At 48.8% G+C, this 19,623-nt stretch overlaps 1 protein-coding gene across 7 annotated transcripts in view; it reads left to right on the top strand.

Annotated features, from left to right (window-relative positions):
• EHMT1 (euchromatic histone lysine methyltransferase 1) overlaps positions 1–19,623 on the top strand; it is a 78,576-nt gene that overhangs the window by 17,689 nt on the left and 41,264 nt on the right. For 5 of the 7 annotated variants that reach the window (XM_053996641.1, XM_053996644.1, XM_053996639.1 and 2 more), the window contains exons 3-5: positions 8,908–9,455; positions 11,993–12,034; positions 18,413–18,590. In XM_053996641.1, the coding sequence (XP_053852616.1) occupies positions 8,908–9,455; positions 11,993–12,034; positions 18,413–18,590 (768 nt within the window). The remainder of the gene's footprint in view (positions 1–8,907; positions 9,456–11,992; positions 12,035–18,412; positions 18,591–19,623) is intronic. The other 2 variants (XM_053996645.1, XM_053996640.1) reach the window with 1 other exon arrangement.

Below are 19,623 nucleotides of genomic sequence, written 5' to 3'. Positions count from 1 at the left end.
CTTGGCTGATATTTAGAGGCGTGACCCCAAGCAAGGCCTGTCAGCTGCAGTGGTGCCTGTGAACACTGCCTGCCTCCAGCACTGATGAACATCATCCTGGTGGGGATCTCCACAAAGATCTCTTGCAGGGAAGGTTCCTGCTCTGGTGGGGCAGTAGCTGAGCTGCCCCTGTTCATAATCACAGAATCACAGACTGGGCTGGGCTGGAAGAGACCTCAAAGCTCATCTCATTCCACCCCCTGCCATGGGCAGGGACACCTTCCATAGACCAGGGTGCTCCAAGCCCCATCCGGCCTGGCCCTCACTGATGTGCTGCTTTGAGGCAGTGGACCTTTCCTGGTGGTACTCAGCCTTCATCTGGGACATCTCAGCAGCTGGAGATGGATTATTGGTGGGTGGGAAGCCCTTGGGTGGGCAGTTGTGGTGTTCTGTTCTCTGTTCCTCAACAGTGAGGTGTTGCAGAAATGCCCTGTGCTTCCCACCTGGGCTGTCCTCTTCTGCCTTCATCCTGATAAAGAGAAATAATTGAGCTCTAAATGTAATGTGTATTTGTAGGAACAAGCTCTTTGCATGTTCTAGCACTTTCATTTCCAGTTCTTGGTGTGAGTCCCAGCCTGTGGAAGTTGTTCTCTAACCTCAGTGTCCCTGTCTGTGTAAAATTGCTCAACACAGATAGAAAAAAGCTGTGGATGAGGCTGTTTTGTGGTCCATGGGAAATGCTCCAGTTCAGTTTTACATGTGGGTGTGAGCTTAGGTTCATACTTCCCTTTGACAGGGTGGGGAAGGGGGCAGGGGGATGGGAGATAAGTGGAAAAAAGCTTTTATTAGGCCATATTGTCTTTAGTCTGACTCAGAGAGAAACTATTAAAAAGTGGTTTCTTTGCAAGGATTGCAAGTGAATTCAGCTCTCCTCATGTGCTTCACTCCCAGCTCTGCGTCTCCTTTGACCTTTCAAGGCAAACCACTCCTTTTCTGATTCCCCAAGCCCAGGGGTGGAAAGTTCCGGTAAAGCAGCAGCACAAAGGAGCAGGAATGGGTGTTGGGAATTAAATTCTCCATTTGCTCCAGTGTTTCTGAGCCTTCATCCAAGGCAGCTGCTTTGCAAGAGCCACAGTGCTGGAGCCTAGTGCTGGGTGAGGCCTGCACAGTCACTGCTCTCAGATAAACTTCAGCCTGCTTTGAGAGACTGTCAGGGGTTTAAACTCCTGGAGGGGCCTTTTTTTTTCCCCTTTTTCTCCCTCTTATTGCAGGTAGGAAGCTGCTGTGAGCCCAGGAAGTGCTGCTTTCCACTGAGCAGCTGCAGCCTTTGCATTCCCAGGTGCAGGGATGGCAGCTTGAAAGGAGGGAAGGACTAATCTGCTCTCCTCAGGTACTTGGCACTGGGATCCCCTGCTGAGGCTGCCAGCAGGAGGCCAGGCAGAGCAAAGGGATGCTTCAGGATTTTACATGTTCACCCAGCCATGAGCCAAGCACTCCCTGGGCTTGGGACCCTTGCTGCAGGAAGGATGTGCCTGTGGCAGCCCTGGAGCAGGAGCATCCCTTGGACACAGCTGGGCTGTGACACCACGGCCCCATCCCATGGCAAAGGGATGAATGAGTTTCATGAGGCTGTTAACCTGCTCTGAGTTGTTAAACTATTGAGCCAGTTTAACTGTTAATGTTCAAACTGTGCACTGGGGGCCAAGGGAAAGCTGGAGGGCATTTTGGTTGTGGCCAGGGGAGATGATCCTCCCCTTCTACTCGACCACATCTGGAGTTCTGGGTTCAGTTCTGGACTTCACGGTTCAAGAAAGACAAGGAGCTGCTGGAGAGGCTACAAAGGTGATGAGGGGTCTGGAGCATCTCTCATTTGGTGAGAGACTGCAGGAGCTGGGTGTGGTTAGTCTGGAGCAGAGAAATCTCAGAGGGGATCTGATTAGTGCACATAAATATCTCCAAGGGGTGTCAGAGGACGGTGCCAGACTCTGTTCAGTGGTGCCAGTGACAGGACAGGGAGCAATGGCCATAAACTAAACCACAAGAAGTTCCACCTCAACATGAGGAAGGAAAAAGAGCTCTGGATCAGGTGCCCGTGGAGGGTGTGGAGTCTCCCTCTCTGGAGACATCCCAAACCCACCTGGACATGTTCCTGTGTCACCTGTTCCAGGTGACCCTGCCTTGGCAGGGGCTTGGACTGGGAGGTCTCCAGAGGTCCCTTCCAGTCCCTGTGATGCTGAATCCCCAGCAGCATCCCCAGCCACTGGCCAGGTGCTGAATCCCAGTAACCCTACCTGTGTAACCTCAGTGTTGAGCACTCACAGCAGAAGTTGATGCTTCCTGTTTTCTAGTTTACTTTTCCTGTTTTGCATCTTGGTGTGCAGGGTCACAGTGCTCCAGGGAGGAGTGACATCTGAGTCTGGAAGTACCTGAACACCAGTTTGTCTTCACGAGGGCTTGGAGGCAAGAAGAGACCATGAATAACTCACCCCAGAGAGGAGCTTTTGCCTGAAAACACATTTGTCTGCATTTCTTGGCTTCGAAATGCTCTGCTTTTTGGCTTCAGTCCCAGAATCCCAGACTGGTTTGGGTTGGAAGGGACCTTAAAGATGATCCAGTTCCAACCCAGTGCCATGGGCAGCAATGCCATCACTGGGTCAGGTTGCTCAGGTTGCTTCCAGCCTTCATTGATGGAGGGGGTGATTTCCTTCCCAATGGATTCAGGGTCTCCAGCTGCCACCTCTTCCCTCATCTGTGTGATTTCAGCCCCAGCACTTCATGCTTGGGCTCTTCTCTGCTTGGCAGTTTTCCTTTTTGTTGGAGTTAGAGGAGGAAGAGGGGAGGGAGCTGCTGTAACACAAAGATTAAAAGCAGGTGCTTTTCTCACTTTTATCCAGCAGGACAGTTGGGTATTGAATCAAAGACTGTGGGATCTGTGGTGTTTCAAGGATGGTTAAGGTAGAACATCTGTGAGATGTGTGTGTGTATAAATACAGCTGTGTGCACTTCTTGGTCTGTACTTCCAAATCCTGAGCTTTTCCTTTAAGCTCTGTCTTTGCTTGGTTCATTTAAGCTAAGTTCATTTAAGCCCTGTCTTTGATTAAACGTTTCTGTTGCAGCAGCTGAAGCCTCTCAGCTGTGCTTGGGCTCTGGAAATGCATGGAAAATCCCACAGGCAGAGAGTGTCTTGCCTCCACCAATCCTCAGTACCAAGATGCTCAGAAAAATGTGTAAAAGTTCCAGATAAGATAATAGTGCATTTGTTGCAGAATATATTTTTATTCCTATTTCTTTTCTTTTTCACCCTCTTTTCCTTCAGACCTGGTGGCTGCACTTTGGCCTGGAGTACAAAGGCTAATTTGCATATTTTTCTGATTTTGTTTCACTGAGCAGTGAACTCCAAGCTTTAAAAATACATTTAAGCCTTTATTTTTTTCAGAGCATTGTCCAAATAACACTGAGTTTTGAGTTGATAGCTGGCCTCCCTGAGATGAGAAGTTTCTGTGGGTCCCCACAGAGGTGATTGTGTCCCCTCTGGCTGTGCCCAGGATGGCTGGTGGGGACACTAACACATCTGTTAGACAGCCTCTGCCCACAGATAAGTTTTGGCAGGCTGGACCAGCTCTGGCAAGCTCCAGGGCAGGACTGGAGCCAGGTCTGGCTCTGCTGAAAGGGCTGGAAACCCCAGCAGGCAAAGACAGCGAAGAGGAACCAATGTGTGGGCTGGGAGAGCAGAGGTGGCTTTAATTTTGCCTAATTTAGGGGTTTTTTTAAGCTATCATTCTAATTCTGAATTAATCCAGCTCATTTCTGCTAAGACATGGTAGCAGGCAGGTTAGACATGCTCCAGGCAGGGGTGAGTTTGTCCAAAGATGTTTAAAGTCAGCCTGTGCTGCTTTTGAGCTCTGGGTTCTCTCTGTTGGTGGCAGCAGTGGCTTCGGGACCCCTGGAGTCTGAGATGCCTTTTAGACACCTAAAATTAGACGAGGTGGTTTCACCCTGTCTTAGCTTCTCCCCTACTTTCATCTGTTTTCATCTGTTTTCTTTCTTAATTGAATTTTGAATGACTGTGGTGTTCTGAGATGAAAACTTGAGCCTGCCCCTTCTGCCTGAGCCTGGGGAGGGCTGGGAGCTCTGCAGTTCTCTCAGGGAGTTGTTAAATCAGAGCAGGGGTTTACATTTATTAGTGGATATTCTTTGCCACATGGAGTCACAGGGACAGTGGAATAGCCCAACTTCCTGAGTCTTAAATTCTTTGTGTTACTAAAATGTACCCAGCCCCTAAATAATATGTATTTACTGAAGTTTGTGCAACTTGGTATCAACTTCAAATACACCAGTAAATCTCTTGGGCACGTTACCCAGGTTTTAAATTAATCCAAACTCAGAAGGGCATTCAGGCAGTGCTGGGGTCCACGGGAGAAGCTTTTCCTGCTGCATCTGGCATGGGGGATGCCTAAAGGAACTTTGAAAAGACTGGGATGCTTCTAATTAATAAGGTTACACTTCATGGATGCAGGCTAGAACCTCCTACCTTTTATTTCTTTTTAATTAAAGAAAGGATGGTTATAGATTAAAGAGCAGTGAGCGAGTTGGAGAGAAAACTGAGTGTGGAGAAAACCTCATTTTGGCCTACTTAGAAGGGATGAATGCTGTAAGGTCACAAAGTTTTAGCGAAATAAAAACTTTAGTTTTATAATTCCCTTGCACTTGCAGCACAGGAGCAGAAAAGCTGCTGAACAGCATTTTCAAGGGGACAGCTCACTGCCACGAGGTGTATTTGAAATGAGGATTTTAGCAAGTTTTCAGTGAAGCTTTTTTTTTTGGGAATGAAAGAGGGGGGATGAAAAGGTCACGTCGGGAAGAAGTGTTTCTTTAGGTGTCTGGAGCTGTTGAAGAGCTTCTGTGGGCTGTTTGATTCAGTATTGTCATTGGGAGGCTCCTGCTGGCTCTGGTTTGTGTTCCCATCCCTGTCTGTGGGCCAGAGTTCAGCGAGGGTGTGAAATATGTTGAGTTGTGCCTATTCAGCAGTGCTGTGCAGGTGCCCTTGGTGAACCTGGGATAGCAATTCCTGTTTTCCTGGTACCAGATCAGGTGTCTTGGTTGGGAAAACCCGACCAGCTCACTTGAGCTGCCATACAAATTGTGATGCAGCTCTTGGCATGAACTGATTCTCCACGGGCAGCACTTCAGTTTGTGTTTGAAGTGGGGATGATGGGCTGGTGCCTCTTGCAGGAGCCCAGAGCTGTGCAGGAGCTCCGTGTGTAGGGAACAATGCCATTCCAAACTGTTCAGGGGGTTGTTTTAGTGCTGCCAGAAGAGGGAATGGGAGAATGGAGGGGTTTTACCCCAAAGAAAGGGAGGATCCTGCTTGCAGTGTCTCAGGCTTGTTGGAGGCTGGAGGGAAACATGGTTTCTCTTCCTGCTCAGTCCTTGGCCTCTGCTGTGAAGTTCCATATCTCTGTTTCTTCAAACCTCTGCTCACACAGGTTTGGAAGGCTGGTGCCACTTCCACAGTCAGGTTGCATTTCACAAAAAGGGAAATAAGTGTGTGTGTGATTTTAATTTTAGCTCCATGGATTTTTCATAAAGCCTGTGATGCTTTCTGGGGTAATGCAGTTACTTTTTCCCTAGGGCGGTGCTCTAATTCACATTGTTTTGGTTGCTTTCGTGGCAGGTGGAGCAATTCTTGCCCTCTGCTTATTCAGTTTATCTCATAGTCAGCCACTGAAGTTATTTGACTGCTCTGGTGGGAGAACACAGTGTTTAAATCAACAAATCTTGAAGGCCAGGTGCCTAAAGCTGAGCTCTAGAAACTTCCAGCTGTGGTTAGAGAGCTTACTTTTTGTTGCTTTGCATTTTTTTTTTCCTGGCACTGACTTTGCTGCAATAATTGCTTAAATGGCCTTTTAAAGACCCTGAATGCAGAAAGAGAAACGAGAATTGAAAGAATAAAGGCATAGTTGTGGCTCCCTCTGCCCACAGCTTTTCAAATAGTTAAATAAAACAGTGAAAAAAGGAGCACTTTATCTTCTCCCAGAGTTTTTGCTATCAAAAACAAACCCTTGTGCCTCTTTCTGTACTCAGGGAGGTCTGGGTGGTGTGAGAGGGAGCAGGTGGAGGTGATAACTTTGAATCCTGCTTGGAGAGCCCTCAGTCACTGCTCCTGCTGCTGAGGTTTGTGCCTCTGTGTGCTCTGGGGAGCAATTTTTGCATTTCTGGAGCTCTCTCTGGAGGCTGTGAGCCAGCAGAGCCCACGTGAGAGGCAATCCCAGGCTGGATTGCTTGGAATTAGGAGGAATGGATCTCTTAGTGCAGTGTCTCATCAGGAAAAATGGCCAGAGCTCATCCCCAGGGCAAAGTGACCACTCAGGGTTTGGAGAGACTTTCCAGATACATCTGCAATGATGCTTTGTGTCCAACATCTGTGGCTTTCAGCTGGAAATCAGGAGCATCAGAGGGACTGTTGCTCCAGGAGGCCTTTGAGACACCCCTGGGCAGAGCCTGCTGTGAGTCCAGCACTGACCATGTGTCCAGCCAGGGGTTGGATTGGATGCTTCATGTGTACTGACCAGGCCTAAGAAGGCTTTCAGTTTGCTGGAAATATCTTTAAATCTCAGTTGGGCACCAAAACTCAAGAAGTTTAGGGAAAAATAAGATTGTTTGAGATACTGGAATGCATCACTTTTAGAATCTAGAGCTGCCAGTGCTGTTTGGGCAGGAATTGTACCTAAATCTTTCAGGTCAATGTAGTGGGAAGGAGACATTAAATATCAGGGAAAGGTTCTTCCCCCAGAGGGTGCTGGCACTGCCCAGGCTCCCCAGGGAATGGGCACGGCCCCGAGGCTGCCAGAGCTCCAGGAGTGTGGGGTTGTTGGGGTGTCTGGGCAGGGCCAGGAGTTGAACTGGATGATCCTTGTGGTCTTCTCCAGCTCAGGATATTCTGTGATTTCATTATTAAGATGGACTAAACAAATGCATTTTAAAAGGGTAGAAAAAGAGGGAGATTTTTTTTTTCCCAATGGAAATGGAAAGAGAATTTGGGTAGGTTTTGGGAAGAGCTGTTTTGGTGAGCTGGGTGGTGCTGGGTCTCCTCCCTGCTGGCCTTTGCAGGGAGCTGCCTGTGCTTGGAGCTGGTCCAGGCACACTGGACTTGTCCTCCCAGGGTCCTGGTGGTCCGTCATGAGTTAGCCTGGCACCAGGTTCCTGCCAGGTCAGAAGAGACATTTGTCTCTCAGAAGCAGCTGAGGGAGCTGGGAAGGGGCTCAGCCTGGAGAAAAGGAGGCTCAGGGGGGACCTTGTGGCTCTGCACAGCTCCTGACAGGAGGGGACAGCCGGGGGGGTCGGGCTCTGCTCCAGGGAACAGGGACAGGAGGAGAGGGAACGGCCTCAGGGGAGGCTCAGGGTGGACATCGGGAGGAATTTCTTCATTGGAAGGAGCTGCTCAGGGAAGTTTGGAGTCTCCATCCCTGAAGGTGTCCAAGGAACATCTGGAGGTGGCACTCAGTGCTCTGGGCTGGGTGACGAGGTGGGGATTGGTCACAGGTTGGACTTGATGGTCTTGGGGGTTTTTCCAGCCTTGATTCTGTGATTCAGAATGTTGTTCAGAATGTTGTTCAGATGTTGTTCAGATTGTTATTCTCCTTGCCTGTTTGTGCTCCGAGGGCAGTGTGAAATGAGGTGCTGGTACCCAGTGGTCTGGCTGTTCCTCCAGTGTGACTCCAGGCTCTTTGGATCCTGTAGGTGAAAATTGCTTTGATGGGAGCTGGTTTGAATCAATCCCCCCTGCTCTGACAGAGCTCTCCCTGTACTTCTCGTGTTGCTTTTCATAACTGTCTGCTCTCTGGAGGGAAAACAAGCCAAGGAATCCCTAACAGCAGGTTGATGTAATCATTGCACTGAGCGTGCCAGTGAATTGTTATCGCTCCTGGTTGCCTGGGGAGCTGCTGGGTTGTCATGTCAGAAACTTTTTCTGCAAGTACGTGACATTCATAGTTGGATTTTTCAGCTTGAATTTGAAATCTTTCATGGGACAAAGTCATTGATGGAGGAGCAGGGAAATGTTTGGAAGGGAAGGAAAAGGAATGTTTTATATGAGCATTGTTGTGCGTGAGCTTTGTCAGGCTGCAAAAACCTTGCTGCATTTGAATAATAGAATTATTTTGGTCTAAAAATGCATTTACCACACTTCAGTCCTGTGTTTGCTCCTGCTGTTACCTCTGAAATGACACCATGAGTCCTGGTCTTGTTGTGCTTTGCTGTGCTGAAAGAGCCAATTCCCACTGAAGAACGTTCCCAGGAGAGCTGGGATAGCCAGGGAGTTATTCCTTGTGATGTTCCCTGTAGCAGCAGAGCCCTGATGTGGACATTTGGCTGCTGGGCTGTGTGTGGGCCATAAAAGCTCACTGGGACAGCCCTACCAGCAAAGCTTTTCCATGTCAGACCTGCTTTGGGAAGGGCTTTGCCAGGGATCCGGATGCAAGATGGGGCAGAGTTTTGTTTGCCAGGTGAGGTGTTGACATATGGTGCAATAAATGCAGTTATTGGAAAAGCCAGAGATAATATTTACTTTGAAAAATCCATTGTTGGGAATAAATGGCACATCTGCAGCTGAGACTAGTGGGAGTAAGTGCACTGCTGTCACCTGGGCCACCCACCCCAAATGTGTGAGGATCCAGGAGGACCAGGCAGGTGGGTGAGGGAACAACCTGACACTCAGTGCTGTGCTTTAGTTGATGTGGTGGTGGTTGATCCATGGTTGGATGATCTTAGAGGTCTTTCCCAACCCTAAATATTCTGGGATTTATACCAGGCAGCGTGCTGGAGGAGAGGGTTGCTCTTGCACTGTGAGTAGCTGTACTTGGAGTACACCTTGGGAGTTTCAACACCACTTGTGACCCTTTTGTCCTCTCTTCCTCCGTCTCCCTCCAGGGTTTAATGCCATGGCTGCAGATGAAAGCGCTACAGAAAAGCAAGTGGGGGAACCAAAAATGGCAGTAGACGGTGAAACCAACGGTTCCTGTGAGCACAGCGAGGGTGGGGGCCACCCAAACCCAGCGAAAAACACTCAGGACAACACGAAAGTGAGCCAGCAGGACTCTACTACTAAATTAAATAGGATAGCAGAAAATGGCATTTCGGACAGCGAGCCTGGGAAGCAAAACCATCTGAAAGCAAATGACTTCACACAGACTTCTGTCACAGGGAGCAATGGATATATCCTAACCAAGCAGATGGCACAGGAGCAGCCTCTAAGGACTACCAGCTTTGCTTCTCTCACTGGCCATGCTGCAAAAACCCTGCCTGGAGGAGCGGGCAAAGGCAGGACTGTGGGGTCCTTTGCCCAGCTCCAAGCCACGATGCCAAGCAAGCTCGGGGAGGGCAGTAAGGACACGGATGCTAAAAAAGCCCCTGCTGCTAACGCTGAAGTCAAGGTCCACCGAGCACGGAAGACAATGCCTAAACCCACCCCCAGCCTGGTAATGTACCTGCCCAGCACAGAGCTGCTGCTGGGCTTGCTCTTGGCTTTCTCTGGGGGTCTGAGGGATACCTGGCTGCATGGCAACACGTGGTGTTTAGAGCTTGCCTGCTGAGTGGATTGGTGGTTTTATTATTATTTTTTTAATATATATATATATATGTATTTATTTTATTTTTTTTCTCTTCCTACAGACAGAGATGTTAAAATAGCTGGTCACATGGCCACCACCAGCTCCCCTCCCCAATGTGTTTCTAAATATATAATTGATCAATTGCCTCCTCCAACAGATCTATGTGAGACACTAAATGGCCTTTCTCTCGTGGCTCTATTGCTCATCAGCCTCTGCTGACATCCAGAGCTGCTTGTGAAACAAATTAGATTTCTCCTAAGGTCAACCCAAAGGAAATTAAGCATAGCATGTAAACTTGAGGCTCCTCCTAAGCTCAGAAGCTGTCAAGGAGCTGATCTGTGAGGCAGCTTGATTGCATTGCTGTAAGAATCATTACAGGGCTAAAACAGATAATGTTTTCTCTCCATGTCATTGGGAAATGTTGTCTCCAGAATCCTTAGGGTGGATTATACCATTACTTAATAAAGCAGAGCCCTGCTTTTTTTTTTTTTTTGGAGGCATAAGGAGATGTCATTTGGTGCATTCATGTCATAGTGGGGAGGACAGAATTGGGCCTTTCCTTGTCATGGGACAAGTTTGGTTATTATTTTGGTTATTATTTTGGTTCTTCAGCAGAGGTAGGGAATAGATTCTGCAACAGGCAGATCTCCCCTGTAAGCAGTTGGTTTTCATCCCTGTGATGCTTTATATGACTACAGTGAGCTGGGTCCTCTCATTGTGCTGTGTCTGAGGGTGGAGGGACACTGGCCTTTAGGTCAGGGGAAGGCTTAGCCATGGGAGTTATTCCCAGAAATGCATGGAAGCTGCTGCAGCCTTGTCAAGGTCGGTGCAATGCATTGGTGCTGTGATCCAGCAGATCCACAGGGACCCTCAGATGTCCCCCTCATCTCAGCACAGCAGTGGTGAGGTGTGAAGGGCTCAAAGCTGGGATTCCCTGTGGTCTGGAGCAGGGAAAGAGAGAGAAAAAAGGGAAAAGAGAGTGTGGCACCTCACCAGCCCCAGATGGGGAAAGGTCCCGTGGCTGCGGCACCACCTGTGCCTCCGGAAGCAGCTGGGAGTCCAAAGAGCACAGCAGGATCACAGACCTGTGGGCACCAGGCTGGGGAGAGGGGCAGAAGCCACACCTGCCTGCCAGGATTTCCAGGCAGCCCCCCTAACCACTCATTTCCCCTCTGCCTTGCCCTGGCTGTGTTTGAATTCTCTGCTCTCACCCCAGCTGTGTTTCCTGGCTTGCACAGGGAAGCCCAGGTGCCATCAATCTCCCATCAGGGTGTCTCTTACCCAAGGAAGGCTTTGCAGCCCAAGCTGCCTCCAGCCCCCAGTTCTGCACTGGAATTAGGCCAGGCAAACCCCCAGACCCTGATGGAATTTATCAGAGAGAGATCCTGTGGGGCTGAGCAATGGAAGGAGGCAATTCCCTCCTAAAAGGTGACTGCTAGGCTGGGAGGGAGTGCTTCCCTCATTTATATTTTATGATACATCAGAAGAATATTTATATTCAACCCCTTGGGCTTCAAGGTTTGTCTCTGGGAAGTGGCGTGTGGTGTTTGGGAGTGCTGGGACACAGCTCACTGAGATGGGGCTGCTGATCCTTCTTTGCTCACATGACAAAAGCAGCTTCAAAAAACCAAAGCCTGCACTTGTTGGGCTGCTCTAGGAAGTACATAGCCTGTCCTCAGCTCCTCTGGGCATTTGCCTTGGGCTTAAAATAGGGAGAGAAGCAACGTTCCCAGGAAGGGTGGTGAGAAGAGGCTGTTCCCATGTTCTCCGCTCAAGCCTCTGCAGCTGAATGGGAACCCAAGATTTGATCTCAGTTCTACAAGACAATAAAACATCTGTGTGTTCAGCCTTCCTGATAATTACTACCTCATTTTTCCCCATTGTCTCTGGAATTTACATGCTATTTTCTTTGGAGCAGCAGAGTCCTTGCTAGCTGTCATTTTTCTGTCCCAATTATTTCTTTGTTGAGCTGCGTAGAGGAGTCTCCTCAGCTCAGGAGCTTTTCCTCTACCAACGTTCACACCTTCTCCCCTTCAAAACCTCCATGAAGTCAGGTGCTGTATCCCAGGAAATAAATTGTGGAAATCACCCAGGAACTGATATTACAGGACACAGTAGTTTGCTTGGCTAATATTTTTTAGGGCATTGTTGTTTTCTTGGTGAAACTGTTCTTGCAGAACTGTTCTGCCCAGGAGGAGGAGGGGAGGAAGATATTTTGCTGCCTGCAAAGTGTGAACATTTGTTCCCCCTGGCTCCTGCAGAAACCCACTGGGGCCAAAAAATTGTTTTCTGTAATCCAATAGCTGTCAGGGGACCTTGGTAACCTTTTCCTGCACATGTGAATTGGTCTCTGAAAGGAAGAAGAGGCTTTTCTCACCAATTTAACCAGCTTTTTCTCTGTTTAGGAGTTGCTTCCTGAATTGGGATCGAAGCTGAATCTGAAACAGGTGACAATTTTAATTGATGTTGTCGCATGTTAAGGTGGTTTTTGAACAGAGAGCATCATTTCTGCTCCCCTTCTGAACAGAGCAGTAACACAAGCACTGCCCTTTTGGAAGAATCTTTCTTTCACTCCTAATCCATTTTACAGCCCTGTTAAGAACCCAAAAGTTTCCAGGGCCAGGCAGCAGACTGAAAGGCAAGTGTATGTCTGTATGTGTGTGCTGTGCTTGGAGAAGGCCCCTCCTGCTTGGGAAGCAGCTGCTGAGCTTAACTTCAGTAAAACATAAGGGATAAAGGATGGTAAAGGTAGTGAGAGCATCCCAGAGTTACCTTTGGAGACAGGAGGAGCAGATGGATGGAGTCCCAAGTTGTGTTTCCTTTCCTTGGTGACCACAAGGCTGAGTTTGGAGTGTGTGTCTCTGGTGGTATTTTTTTCTGCTGTGCAGAGGACTGGGTCAGGAAATAGTGCAAAAATCCCTTAAATGAGTGTTTTGGCCTGATTCACAGTGTGTACCCAAAATGCCAGGTGCCTTTTTAACTAGGGGAGACAATGTGGGCAGGGAGGAAGAACTTGGAGCAGGAGATGCTTTGCTTATGTTGGTCTTTTATCAATATTCATCAAACTATTCCCTTAAGCAGCATTGCCATTAAATACCTGATCCCAGAGCTTTTAAACTGCCTCCTTTGTGGTGCTGCTGTGCTGGCCTGGGCTGGGGCTGCTCTGCAGGAGCCTCTGGCCTAGAGAACACCCTGCGGCCATCTCTTGGGGCCATGCAGGTGGCAGCCAGGGGATTGCAGGGGTCTGGGATTGCTCAGCAAGCTCTGACCCTCCCATGTGCAGGAAACATAAAGCAAAGGGGCAGGGCCTAATGGGGGTGATTATAATGGGGATATTGTGTCCTTGGGGAGGACTTAGAAGGTCCATCCAGGACCCTCTCCAGAGGTGTGCTCCACTGGACTGAAAGAGTGAAGTCTGTGTGTGTGAACTTGGGCAGAATTAAATATGAAATCACAGAATATCCTGAGCTGGAGGGACCCACCAGGATCACCCAGCCCAGCCCCTGGCCCTGCCCAGACCCCCCAACAACCCCACCCTGGGCATCCCTGGCAGCGCTGGCCAAACGCTCCTGGAGCTCTGGCAGCCTCGGGGCCGTGCCCATTCCCTGGGGAGCCTGGGCAGTGCCAGCACCCTCTGGGGGAAGAACCTTTCCTGCTCTCCAGCCTGAGCTGCCCTGGCCCAGCCCCAGCCGTTCCCTGGCTCCTGTCCCTGTCCCAGAGCAGAGATGGGAGCTGCCCCTCGGGAGGAGCTGCAGCCCCCGGGGAGCTCTGCCCTCAGCCTGCTCCAGCTGAGCAATCCCAGTGCCCTCAGCTGCTCCTCACGGGCCCCTCCAGACCCTTCCCCGTCTTCCCTAATGGGAAATCTCCTTCAGGAGTGACCGTGCTGCCTCTGGGCTCCTTAAACAGAGGGGTTGCTGCAGAGGGAAGTGAGAGTGAAGGCTCTTGTGCAGTACATTGAACCTGATATTTAACAGCTCGTGCTGCTGCTGGAGGTGGCCGTGCTGGCTGGAGGTGCTGCCCCAGCTCTGACCACAGCCCACAGAAATAAGAACCCTGGCCCCAGCAGAGAGGTTGGTTAACGTCAGGAGCCCTGGTGGCACATCTGCCCTGGGCTCCCCTCTTTCGTTTTGACCGATGTGTGACACTGCCTTGACTTGGGGCAGTTTGGTGCGGGAGGGGACAGGGATGAGATCCACACCCCTGAGTGCTCTGCTTCAGAAACACGTTGAGTGCAGGTTTGGGGCCACATCTACACTTCAGCTCAGTCTGCCTGGCTGCCTAAATCATGTTTTTATGTAGATACGTGACTGCATTCAGATCAATGCAATTCTAATCAAGTCACCATGGAATCCCCCCTCTACTGGGCACATATTAATCAGCAGATGAAAGGTAGCTCAGCCATGCAGCTGGTCTGATCTAGACTAAGACCAGAGCCTTGCAGGTTTGTTGCTCCAAGGTGAGGCTTGACCAGGCTCCTGAAGTTCAGCAGTGAAAAACACAATCCTGCAGCAGCAGAGAAAAGGCAGAGCAGCACCACTACAGCTCCTACAGGCACTATCATCTGCTTGTGATCAATTTTTTATAGCAGACTGATATTTCTTGCTTAACCACCACTCACCAGTTGTTAGAGGCAGATCCCCCTGGGAGCTGCTGCTTTGCACTCTTCAAAGGCAGCACCTTGGTACAAATCTCCTGACCCTGTTCCTGATGGATGGAGAGGCAGAGCTGCTCCCTGGCAGCTGCCCTGTGGCAGTGCTGCTCAGCTCACTCCTCCTGCCCAGTTGGCTCTGGTTTGCAGCTCCTTGTGTGCTGGAGATGAAAGTCCTGCGCAGCAGAGAACTGAGGGAGTCTATAATCTAAGCCTGAGGTGGTTTCAGGCATCGAGAGCCCTTCTGCAGAGCTCTTAGAGCCCTGCTGATGGTCCTGCTCAGGTCCTGCTCCCAGGCAGGACCTGTGCCTGTGTCCTTCCACCAACACTCTGGTGTCTCTCCCAGCTCACTGGTTTTAGTGATGGAAAGACCCTTTAAATGCTGGGCAGTGGGAAGAATGTCATGTGGAGTTTATAGAGCCAACATGAGGGTCCATTACTGAGGTTGGTTTGTTCTGTAGTTTTGCTTTCAGGGAAAAATCCAAAACAACTGAGGATATTCTGTCTTTTGCCATTTTAATAACTTCCCCCCTGCTGTTGGGGACTTCTGTGCCAATAATAGAAATGTGGTTGATCCCATTAAAATGTAGACAGCACTTGAGTTTTAATTTTTGTGAACACATCAAATATCATGTTCTTACCCCAATCTAAGCGGCTTTCTTGGCTGTATTTCTCACAGTGGCGTTGGACATAGTGGTGGTCCCATTTTTGCTGTTTCCAGGCACAGGCATTGCTAGAAATGTTGGAATATGTGCCCACCTTCTTCACTATTCCCTACATGAAGTTGTGACTTTCCGGTCTTTTGCATAGGCTGAGCTGATACCACATGAGAAGCTGCAAGGAGGAAGATGTTGGTATTGCAGTTTCTTTTGCTCTCTCATTTGCAGTCCTTTCTTGGCCTCCAGTGGCCCACGACATGTGACCACAGGGAGCTCAAACTGCATCCTGGAGTTTCCTTTGCATGGCATTCTGCTCTCAGTACTTCTCTCAAACTGTGGACAAAACCTGTTTAATAAGAATAGCAAAGGTGTGACTGTTTTATGTAGCTGAGAACCAGGAAAGGTGGTGAGAAAACCGACTTAAAAATTTGTGCTGATCCTTTTCATTACAGTCCTTAGATGTAATATTTTTATAAACACGAGAAATCTCTTCACCCCTTTCTGGGAATTCTTGTTTTTTACCATTGCTGCATATGCCTCCAAGTAAATCTTTATTGCATGAGACTTAATTTGATTTAAAAAAAAACTTTTAGCAGAATTGCCATGAAAAAGCCACATTTAGCTGTTGTCATGCAGCCTGTTGAAGATTTTGAATTTATTTCTGTGTTGTAATTACAGAGGCAGAGAAAAACCCCAAGCTAATAACATAATACTTTTAGATTTAAAAATTGGATTGTATTCTTCCACGCAGCCTGGCATGACCCGAGTGTGAATTCCTGGTGTTTGGGAGTGACAGCACCTTTTATCAGAGACCAGTTACAAAAAACTGCACTTAAAGGACACAAAATGCAGCCTTTGTTTACACTTGTGTTAGAGCTGCATGTCCCAAGCTCATTTTTCTAACTTTGAGTTAGAATTGGAAAGCATTGGATATATCAGGGGACTTGGGAATTCTCAGAATAATTGTGTAGCCAAGAGTTACTGTTAACCTTTAGATCTATAAACTCAGGACTTTTAAGAGGTATAAATAGTATTGTTGAGACTATTCTTGGCATACTGTGCCCTGCACTCCTGACGTGCATTTTTAAGGTGTAGAACAACTGGGAGCAGACTCAGGAGTGATCCAGAATATGATCCTATGGCCACTTAATTTGCTCATTCTATTAAAATTATTGAAGAGAAAGTTTAAAAAGAAAAAAAAAAAAAAAGAAGTTGGTCATACTCCATAAGTATCTCCTGGGAGTGAGAGGTTCTGATGAGACAGGGCGTTTTAATTTAGTTGCAAAAACATAATGCATTTAATTATTTGACAGTGAGAGCAATTAAGCATTGGAACAACATATCAAAGGCTGTGGTGGATTTGTCGTCTTTGAAATCGTTAATCCAAGACTTGCTGCCCTTTTAGAAAAGCTGTGGCAATTGAGCCATAAGTTATGGGCTTGATGCAGGAATCATTGGCACTTTGATGGCCTTTTGCTGTGGGTCATTTCTGATTATCATTAGGGCTTTGCTGGGCCTGGCTCTGCCAGCACCACACACGTGGCACAGCCTAATTAGGGGAATCAGCCTCTTCCCTGTTTGTTCCCAAGGTCACATTGCTGGAGAGCAGTGGCTGGGGCTGCCTGTCTGAACCTGAGTGCTTTTATTGCTTCCTGCTTTTTATTCCAGCCTGGCTTCTGCCTGCATTCCTCTTTCTGTTTGGGTTTTTCAGCTGTTGCTTCACGAGTCCTGTAAAGAAGAGTTCTCCTGCAAGTAGAGCAGCACTTAAACCTTAGAATCATGGAATGGCTTGGGCTGGAAAGGACCTTAAAGCTCATCCAGTGCCACCCCTGCCATGGGCAGGGTCACCTCCCACTGTCCCAGGTCACTCCCAGCCCTGTCCAGCCTGGCCTTGGGCATTGCCAGGGATCCAGGGGCAGCCACAGTGCCAGCGCCTGCCCACCCTCCCAGGGAACAATTCCTAATTCCCAATATCCCATCTAACCCCACTCTTTTTCAGTGTGAAGCCATTCCCCCTTGTTCTGGCACTCTGTGCCCTTGTGAAGAGTTTCTCTCTTTCTTGTGGCTCTTTCAGGTACTGGAAGGCCACTATGGGGTCTCCCCAGAGCCTTCTCTTTTCCAGGCTGAGCAATCCAAAATCTCCCAGTCTTTCCTTGTGTTCTGCTGCTTGTTCTCATGTTTTGCTGGAGCAGCTCTGCCAGACCTGCCTGCTGTACAGCTGGATGCAGTGGGATAAATCAGAGGGCAAATCCAGTGTAAAATGGCACAGCAGAGGCAGCTTTCACCCCGGTGTCTGCTGACACTGTGGGAGAGAAGAACAAGCAGAGACTTTGTTTCATGTTCCTCCTCCATGTGTTTCCTTGTCTCACCAGGTACCTCCTTGCTGGGCTGTGACAGGAAAATGTTTCAGTGAACTGGACTAAGGGCCTTGCCCTGACCTTGGCTTCTTCCCTTTGCCACACTTGACACAAAAGGCACAGGAATAAAAGCACCATCAAACCAAGCTATGGCTGTTTAAAGAATAAACACAGATGGGAAAAGGAAACACAAACACAGTCTGGACCTCTCTGTCTGAGGCTTTTAGGATACATAAAATGGAGTTAGACACACAGGAAGGGGCTTGTTTCCTAAATTAGAGGAGGAAAACATTGAAGTAACATCAAAAGCTGAGAAATGGCACTCAGGGACATAGCTGAGTGGTGGACTTGGCACTGCTGGGTCAGTGGTTGGACTTGGTGACCTTAAAGGTCTTGTCCAACCTAAATGATTCTCTGTGGAGCTGTAGGAACCCTTCTTTCATAAGCAGAGGTGCAGGATTTGACTTTGTCTCGGGTACAGGCTCAAATCAGGGCAGCTGTGAGTGGCTGTGGTGCCTGGGAGGGGCTGCAGGAGCAACTACAAAATTCCCTTGGTTTGCAGTAGGAGCCTGGAGCCTGCCTGGGGCCTGGAATAGCAGCAGCTGGAGTGGGAATAGGGGGTTAAGGGAAGCTTGGACAGCTCTCTGTAGATGCACCTCAGTGTCAAGGAAGGAGCTGCTTTGGCTGTGGTGGCTGTGTGCTGGGCTAGAGGGGGAGCCTTTGCTGAGGCTCAGTGGTGCCAAATGCTGTCCAAAAGGAAAATCCGTTTCCTTTGCTGCCTGCTCCTCTAGAACAGCTCTGCAGGAGTGTTGCTGAGCGTGCTTGGTGTGACAGGGAATAAGTGCTGTGGTTGAGTTGGATCCTCTTCTCCAGAGGCACCCTGAGCTGTGTAAACAGGGTCTGCTCCTTGTCACTGTCTCTGCGAGGTCACTGTCACCTGCACAGCCTTCAGCCCGGGGGAGTCACTCAGCCAGGCTGGGAGTGTTTGGGCAAAGCCCCCTGACGTGCTGGAGGAGGGGCTGGGTGCTCCTGCTGGGAATGTGGTCCTGCCTTCAGATGAGAGGCATTTTGGTCGAGAGAAAAGAATTGAATTAATTTCCTAATTTTTAAAAATTACTTATTCAATGCAAAAACTCAATTTAACTGCCTTTTGTTTTCCAGCATGCAAGTAAAGACCCCAAAGATGGGAGAGACAGCAGAGATCAGAAGGAATCCAAGGAGAAGGAGTTTGAGAACATGCTGGACTTTGTGAAGCCGTTGTCGTTGCCCTCTCTCCCGGGCCTTCACCAGTCACTACCTCAGAACCAGAGCTATGTGGCCACCACCAAGTCTCAGACAGGTACAGGAAGGGCTGGAATGTTGGAGTCCTGAGCAGCTCCCACCTCCCAAACCTGTGTGGGGCTGAGAGGGAGATGAGGAGGTTAACAAGGATTAGAAGTCTGGTAGTACCTTTCTGCCACTCCTCCAGGACTCCCTTCCCTTTTTTCTACTTAAAGCTTTTCTTAGAGGAGACACATTGATCCCTTTTTCCTCTGGGATGTTCTAAGAGGTTTCTATCAGTTCTGTAGGGCTTTGAATATCTCCACAGCTGCTTACCAAGAATTGCAACCTTATAAATAAAATTAATTGGGTTCACAGAATTTTTTAGCCGTCTCTTCATAAATTCTGGTGAAATTTCATTACCATGGAAGATGAAGAAATGCTTCCAAGGAACAGGCTGTGCAAGTGCAGACAATAACAGTGGTGCTGAAGCTGGCTGTTCCTAAAAGAGCCTGCACCGAGCATCCTTCTGCTGTGCAGTCACCTGAGTCAGCAGCAGGCAGGGAGCTGCAGTGTCTGCTTTGATTAGAAGGCCAAGAGGGAGACTTAACAAATTAAGACCCAATCACAGGAGTGAAAGGCATCAAACAGATTTCCATAGTAGGTGTGAAATGAGGTTAAATGGCAAACAGCTCTTTATGTAAGGTGTCTTCTCCCTGTGTGTTCTTCAGTTATTGTCAGATTGCTTCCATTGTCAGTCAGTATTGTTGGCTTTGCAGTCTCAGTTTGAGCAACTGGATTCCATTCAGCCTCCTACAACATCAGCAGCACTGCCAAATGCAGGATAATTTAAGGATTTGATGCTGTGTGTGCTGATGGAGGGGCAGAAGGTGTGTGCAGAGGGCACTCAGAGTTTGGGCAGCTCTGCAGCCCTGGCAGGAGGCTGTCTGTGTGTCTGCACATCCGTGTGTGTCATCTTCTGCTTGACTTGTAAATAAATCTGTTGGAGTGGGAAGTTTTCCCGGGTCACGCCCTCAGATGTGATTTCATAGAATCACAGAAGGTTTGGGTTGGAAGGGACCATAAAGCCCACCCAGTGCCACCCCTGCCAT

Source organism: Vidua macroura, chromosome 21 (genome assembly GCF_024509145.1).
Source record: "Vidua macroura isolate BioBank_ID:100142 chromosome 21, ASM2450914v1, whole genome shotgun sequence".
NCBI lineage: Eukaryota > Metazoa > Chordata > Aves > Passeriformes > Viduidae > Vidua > Vidua macroura.
This window is presented reverse-complemented; position numbering and strand designations above follow the sequence as displayed.